This window comes from Solea solea, chromosome 10, assembly GCF_958295425.1.
Source record: "Solea solea chromosome 10, fSolSol10.1, whole genome shotgun sequence".
Classification (NCBI taxonomy): domain Eukaryota; kingdom Metazoa; phylum Chordata; class Actinopteri; order Pleuronectiformes; family Soleidae; genus Solea; species Solea solea.
In genome coordinates, this window is record NC_081143.1 from 7,873,979 (window position 1) to 7,882,150 (window position 8,172).

Genomic DNA, 8,172 nt, shown 5'->3' on the forward strand with positions numbered 1-8,172 from the left:
CCCAACCTTAACCTAACCCTGACCTCATGACCTCAGCCTAATTTTAAAACGTGTCTTCACCCTAAACTGTAGTAATGTACGTTATGGGGACATGACATAATGTGATATAGGTCCCCACAACATAAGGAACACCAGGTACACACACACTCACAGAGAAACCCATTTCCCTCCTGCCTTCATTTTTCTCCTACTTTCTTCGCAGCTACATAGTGATGACCTCAGGAGTCATTTATTAACATGGATTATATGTCGACAGCAGCGAAACCTGGCAGAAAACCATCACTTATACAGCTCCCTCCCCCTCCTCCCCCACCCATCTCTCTCATTCTCTCTTCAATTCACCACCAGGAGGCTGAGATGTGGGGGGGGGAGAGAAATAGAGAGAGATACATAATCATTGAGGAAGGAATCTACTTTTTCATTGACCTTTCCTCGGTGCCATCATTCAGAGGCCTCTGGCTTTGATTTCCTCTCCATGTTCGAGAGGAGCCATCAATAACTGTGCTGTAAATGTCAAGCAGGTTCTGACTTTACTCTGGGCTGAGGAAAGGAGCGTGAGGAGACATTTCTTTCCATCTTTCTTTTTAATATTATTAAATTACAGTGAAGAACATATTTCAAGGAGCAGCATGAGAGGAGGAGAGGCGCGGTCCCTGTCAACATGCAGAACCACTAAATAAAGCCGCTCAGAAAACTCAGAGTAAATAATATAAATTATCAGAGGATATGGAGCCCAGTTTTTGAAACCAGACACCTGTTGGATGATACAGTGGTGTTCCTGACAGCTTGTGTTTCCTCTAAATGGCAACCTCATTTACTAAGCTGACATCATGTTTTATTGGAGAAGAGCTGATTGAGACCTTTAACTCGTCAGGAAAACATTTAACTGACGTTATAAGTCAAGTGAGAAGAAGTAAAAGCTCATTTTACCTCAGACTTGTGTTCAAATGGAGTTCATTTTGCAACCTGCAGAGTCGCCACCAGCCTGGTGGCTTTTCAATAAACTGTTACTTTCAGGTAGACTCGCCCAGCAGCAACGTGCACCTTTTAATATTCAGTGTGTTATTACTTTCTAAAACACTTTTAATACAGTGATATCATTTAAATAAATGATGAAAACAACATTTTCTAAAGTTGTTTACATTTTGCAATTTACGGTCAGTTCAAGTGAATGAGTGCATGAGGTTTGTACATTATTGTGTAATTTTGTAAAACCACCCCGCCTCTATAAACACTGTGACACTGTGGGCGTGCGTAGCTTCAGATGTGTCTGTTTAAAAGTGACCTGTTTCCCACAAAGGTTTATTTGAGCAGACTCTGACCTGACAGCGAGAGCGATGAAGGTAAGAGCACAGTCACTCTCTACGCTCATATCATGTATCATCATCAACAAGGACGATGACATGACATCGCACAACAGTAAGACTTTACACGTTCTGATATATCACCTTATAAACAGTGATGGCTGCATACTGGAATACATTCCTTCTGGTTTTATTAAAAGAACATCACATCACCCCATTCCTGACCACTCTTCATTGGTTCCCTGAGTTTTGTGTTGTTGTTTTTTTACATATATATATTTTTAAAACATACTTTGCTTTTATTTAAACTGAATTCTGGTGATTTGAATTTAATGGATGTAATGGCTTTGTCATTGTTGTTTGTCAAAGCATGTTTTTGAAAGTGCTGTGTAAATAAGATGACTGGACTTTAGTGTCTTTAGTCAGAGAAGGCTGTTTAACGTCAAGATAAAGCACACATTCTTAAGATATCACAGATTTTACTTTGTTACGTCGCTAATATCTGTTTTCCCTTGTGGTTCTTCAGCCCCTCTGCAGGGGCCCCCTGTAGCTTTGACAAAGAAGAAAGAGAGAAATAAGTGTTTTAATATTTTGTAACCTATTTTAACATTATTTTATGTATTTTAAAGTGGTTATTTTATCAATTTACCACAAAGAATGGAAGGATTTATTTCAAGGTAAAAAACAATGGTTTTCTTTTTGTAGTTCTTAAATGTCTTATATGCAACAAACTACAATTTATATATAGAGAGATATCGCTCTCTCTATATATATAACGTATTACATGATGTTACCTTCATTTTATGGGTCCAATTGTTTTTTGGTGGAGAGGGGTCAAAAATGGCTCTTCTGACTGTCGAGGTTGCAGCCACCAGGGGGCGAACACAGCTCAAGCAGCACTGAGTTTGTGTCAGTTTGTGTCAGTTGTGTCAGTCCCTCACACAACCACACATCAAAAAACCTGAGTCATACCCTCAACTTTAATCTCACAGTGTTTAACACCTGCTCACATTTCTTAAAATACATCTGTGAGTCAGTGAGAATTCCCAGATGTTTAAAGCATGAGACGATCTTTTCATGGAAACTTTGACTGTTGCTGAGGTGAATTTAGCTTCCACCTCCTGACATTATAGTATTCTTAGTTAAATATTAACCGCCACTTGTAGAATTATCTGTTTCACTACGTCACCGCTGTGAACCAGCAGTAGATAAACAGCAGGAGTCTATTTTAATCAGATTTATTTAGGACACAGATGATAATGTTCTGTGGCTATTTCATTAAAAAAACAAAAACAAACTTGCACCAGCTTCAGAGAACACCTGCTGTCTACACCAATATACAGTATGTGAAGCAAGAATGAATTGAAGAAAGTCATGAAGAAGTCATCGAACAAGTAGGTACATCAATAGCTAGAGTCAGAGCTTAAGTTATTTGGTTTCATTTTGCAGGACAACATCTAAAACACGCAGGACAGGGGTCCTATGAGGGGCCCCGAGGACCAGGACACTGTTGTAGTTGTAGATTACTTATCCACTATAGACGGTTCTAGCATGACTCGGCTCGACTCTACTGGGATTGGTATCAGGCAGCTAATTTTCCATTACTGTAGTACCTCGTCATAGCACGACTGCGCGAAACTGCTCTGACATCGTTTTATATACGACACAAACACACAAACTAGTGACGAGCAAAGCAGTTGTTTTTCGGTGTAACAGAATCATTAGAATCAGTTCATTAAAAAGATTAGTTCAGTACTTTCTGCATGACCGGAGCACAGACTCTGTCTGACACAGTCACTGAATTAAAATACAGAGGAAGCGGTTGTGACTCAGCTCACGATCGCCAGCTTAAATACATCGCTGCATACACCAGACTTTCTTTGGTAAATGTTGAGATGTTAGACATTTCCCTGGTAAATGTTGGACATTAAATCATGTTTTTAGGGTTTTTATGTGTTTTAAACTGATCTACAGTTCGGCATTGTTCAGTTTGATTCTTGTGTTTTGACATCACGCTCATGACTCTTCCAGTGACGACACTCTCAGTGGCCAGTTGTCTGTCAACGCCACATTAAGTATAGGCACATATAGACTAGCAGGGCCAGGAATTGAACCCACAACTCTCCAGTTGAAAGACAACTCACCCCACCAATGAATCACCATGGCTCAATCCTTAATCCTCACTTTTTTAATACTTTTACTTAAGTACAAATTATATCATAAAATTACTTTTGATGCTTCGGTCAATGTCATATACAATGTCATAAGACTTTTACTTAAGTATCCCTTTAAGGTACTTTATACAAGATCAGTTTAAAGACTAATTATCTATTATTTATCTTTACTGTCTTTGCTGCTGTGACACTGTACATTTTCCCCTTGCAGGATTAATAAAGGACAAGTATCTTATCTTAAATTAACTAGAGGCATTATAAACTTTACTTCATGTGAATACCAAGGGCAATTTCAGATATTTTAAGGGCGTGACCCTGATAGGAACTGTACCACGATGGATACACAGAATGTACACTTTTTTGTAATTGAAGTTGCTGTCAGTAAAATACTGTAGTTAAATACCTTGATGTATGGAGAGGGAGGAAAATGGTAGGGACAGGAAAATGGTAACCTTTGAACGATATTGCTGACTGCAGCTTTAAAGACATATGAATCAAAGGTACATCAATCAATCGTATCTTTCCGTTTCTGTGCAGGCAACATATTTCGGAGCTTTGCTGGTTATTGTGGCCTCGGTCCACTCTGACACCCATTCTTACCTGCCCAGCGACTGTGATGATATCTATCGCCGTGACAACACCAGCTCCAGTGGGGTGTACGTCATTTATCCAGGAGGTCCCACCACACCACTGCATGTCTACTGTGACATGGACACTGATGGGGGCAGATGGACGGTGAGTGCTGCTCAGATTTCATATAAATAGACAGTGTATAATACAAGCTGTGAGTTTATTTTTACTATTTTAGATTTTTTATGGCCAGTTGTGCACATTTTGCCTGTTTTTTATTCTTTGTCTTTTGATAATTTTGTCTGTGTTCATGCACATGTCATGCATTTTGGCAAGAATGTGTATGTTTAATTTATCTTGTTATTTCCAGCTCAGCTCCTACAGTCAGGCTAAAATACACTGTGTACAAACAAGTGTTACACTCAAACCATTAAGCGCAAAAAAAAGTGCCATTGAAACACATTCAAACTGCAATTTTTGATCTTACTTCGATTAAATTCTAATACATGCATTTTTTAAATTTCTTTTGTGATTTTAATGTTTTAATTTTAATTTAATTTAAATGAAACCGTCATTCTCCCTCTCAGGTGTTTCAGAGGAGGATGGATGGAAGTGAAAATTTCTTCAGACCCTGGAAGACTTATAAGACAGGATTTGGGAACATTGCTGGAGAATACTGGCTCGGTGAGTCCTAAAGAGGAATAAATCAAATTTGAGTTCTATATTTGATCAGAAATGATGGGAAATACAGTATTTGATGCTGGAGGTAAACTGAAATATAGCTTTATGTGTGTCTATATAGGCCTGGACAACATCTTCTATCTTACTATAAGGAAGGAGAATGAGCTGAGAGTGGACATGGAAGGATGGGATGGTGCAAAGGCCTCAGCACTGTACTCCTCTTTCTCCATCGAGTCAGAGAAGGGTGGATATCAACTTCACCTGGGCAGCTACACAGGTGGAGGGGCAGGTAAGGGTCACTGTATGGATGTGAATTTGGAAATACAAGTTTTAAAACTCAAACTAATAGGGTACTCGGACAAGGACATTTTATTTCAACCACAGAGTGTAAACAAAGATGGACAAAATGGGTCTTCATTTCCTCCCACTTTACATCATTTGAGTCACAGTCACGTCTAATCAAGAGTCAGTGAGGTCTCACTCTGCTCATTAAATAACAAACAAGGCAATCAGAGATGGCAGACTTCGCCCCATTCATGCAACAAGCCTCTGTCGGCAATGTACATTATAAACATGTGCTGTTGCTGCTATCATAAATTCCAACAATCCTCTGTCGGCCTCTGTTTCTCATATTGCAAGCAAGTGTGGAAGCACAGACACACAGACAGAGCCACCAAAAACAACACCAAACTCACCACAAACATGAATACTTTACCATACATCATCGTGGTAAGAACTTCAATGAAAGAAACCATCTCTGGAAAGAGTTTATTAGATATGTTCTTGATTTTCATTTTGTCCAATCTGTTTATAACCGGTTTTATACCATGGTCCGCCACCAGGAGGCAATAGAGACGGATTGGCTTCCCCTCTGGGAGCTTTCATGTCATCTATCTGTATGGGCAGTCCATGATTTAAACCTCTAAATAAAATGCACATACACTAACCCACCTTCAATTTTCACATTTCACATTATGACACTTAAAGGAATAGTTGATCAAGCTTTTATGGGGCCCTAAGCTGTATTTGATTTGCTCTCTCATTTGGTAAGTTTGTGTCACTATCCAAATGAAGGATCACTAACCCCTGGGTGCCATGATGTAAAATTGATGCAGATTTTCTCTATGGACTTTGGCGATATATATATGTATTCAGTCTAATTCAGTCTAATGATTCAGTATATATACTGAATCATTAGAATCAGTTAAAAGATTTGACGTTGCGCTCATGACTCTTACAGTGATGATACTCTCTAACCAATCGGTGGCTGACAGTCTGTCAACATCACACGTAGTATCTGCTCAGCAGGTGCTGAAAAGGTTCCAGGTACGAGTCGAGTCATGCTGAAACTGTGTAGTGGAAAAGCATCACAAGCATGTCTCAGTGCTGCCAGTGCTACATACAGCACGTCACATAAACCCTGAACTATCCCTTTAACAGACTGGCTCCTGTGTTGCAGATACTCATGAATTACCCAAAGACTCCTTTAAAAAGACTAGAGGCCTTTGCTTTGCATCAGCTTGTTCTTCTTTATTTCTAGGTGACAGTTTAATAAACCACAACGAAATGAAGTTCACCACCTACGACAAAGACCAGGATCTGTGGGGAAATAACTGCGCTCACCACTATCTGGGAGGATTCTGGTACAACCAGTGCCACCACGTTAACCTCAACGGCCTGTACACGACGGCAGATGCTGTCGCGTACGAGAGCTCCTGCGTCATGTGGAATGCGTGGAAAGGGAAGGTCCCCCTCAAAAAGGTTACCATGAAGATCAGATCATCCACCAAGTGTTCATGCAAATATTAGCCTGATTATCTGTAGATTATGATAGATTATGTTGATACTTAAACCTCCATCTGTCAGAGAGAGTTGGGCTGTGGGAGAATAAGGTGGACAGATAACATGGATTCAGATTACCTGATCTTATTTTTTACTTTTGATTCAGTTTTGTATTTTTTAAAAAGTATTATTAAAGCAATTGTTTTGACTGTGCTTCTAGTGTTGTCACTGCTGCTCTTGTTGCTGTTTGCGGGCAAATGTTTTCCTAACAGAGAAGAGATGTGGATTGAAATGTATTTACATTTTCTGTTGTTTTCTAGTGAGATCTGACGACACTAAACACAAAGTTCAGCTGTGGCTGATGGGAATATGAATGGTATTACAGGTGTATTGTCATAAGCCAGAGTGTAAGAGCAATTCAACCTGTTGACCTTTGAGCTGGAGGATTTTATACATTAAACAAACCCAGTGTTGTAATGTAACGTAATGTAAGTACAAATACTTTGTTACTGTACTTAAGAACAAAATTTACGTATCCGTACTTTACTTTGTTATTTATATTTCTAGCACCTTTCACTTTTACTCCACTACATTTCCTCTAACGGTCTTTGTTACTACTAAATAAAATCAGAAGAAGAGTTGCTAATGGTCGGTATTTATATGGAGCTTTCCTAGTCTTGATGAGCTGCTTTACACTACAGTTATGACATTCACCCATTCACACGCTTCAACATGGGTTAAGTGTCTTGCTCCAGGAGACATATAGACTAGCAGAGCCAGGAATCAAACCTACAACCTTCCAGTTGAAAGACAACTCATCCTATCACTGAGCTACCATGGCTCATTCCTAGCTCCTCACTTTTTTAATGCTTTTACTTCTAAAACTTAAGTAAATTTTCATTATCAGAAAAATTACTGACTGAACAAACCCAACAGTTGTTCAGTAAACTTTGTCACAACCTGGTACGTGACAAAATACATTGATTTATCATGCATCAGCAGTGAAACATGGTATGGGTAAAAACGCCTTTCACAACACATGGCGTTTATTGTGATATTAATATGAATCCTGATTGACTTTGCTTTAAGAAGCTGTTTACCTGTGTACAACTGTGAGTTAAATAAATGGTCAGTAAAGATAGTACATATTGACATTGTATTTGTTTGGTAGGTCACAGACAGACCAACAGCAATAAATAAACATAAATAAGAAAATTAATGTCATAAATGACTCCCTCGCCCCGCAATGTTTTTGATCTATGTAAATTTTTCTTTATTTAACCGCTGTGTCCTTGTGCTTTGCTTCACTTACTTCACTTCTTCTTCTTAGGTTTTCCCCGGGTTCTCCAGTTTCCTCCCACAATCCAACAACATGCAATTCCTACTGTTAAAGTTTCCCTTGCAACTTTGTTTCCTTTGGATGCCCTTCTAATGTGTTATGAAGTTCCCTACTGTCCCTATAGATGACAATGTCCTAAAGTGAGTCCTTAGAGGAAATTATATTCTATATTATGTATAGAAAACATCCATATTGGTGATAGAAAGGATGTCTCTGTATAGATATACAAAGGTGTGTGAGAATGTAGGAAATTATATTCTAGTGGCTCCTGCCTCACCCGTGCACCAGCCACCCTAGTCTTTGGGAATCACTGTAAAATCTA

At 39.0% G+C, this 8,172-nt stretch overlaps 1 protein-coding gene across 1 annotated transcript; it reads left to right on the forward strand.

Annotated features, from left to right (window-relative positions):
* The first annotated feature begins 1,272 nt into the window (after positions 1-1,272).
* On the forward strand, positions 1,273-6,538 carry LOC131466726 (microfibril-associated glycoprotein 4-like). Its single transcript, XM_058640162.1, has 5 exons — positions 1,273-1,343; positions 4,016-4,213; positions 4,636-4,732; positions 4,851-5,018; positions 6,270-6,538. Exons 1-5 carry the CDS (start codon positions 1,338-1,340, stop codon positions 6,536-6,538), a joined length of 738 nt encoding a protein of 245 aa, XP_058496145.1. The 5' UTR covers positions 1,273-1,337.
* Positions 6,539-8,172: the final 1,634 nt, after the last annotated feature.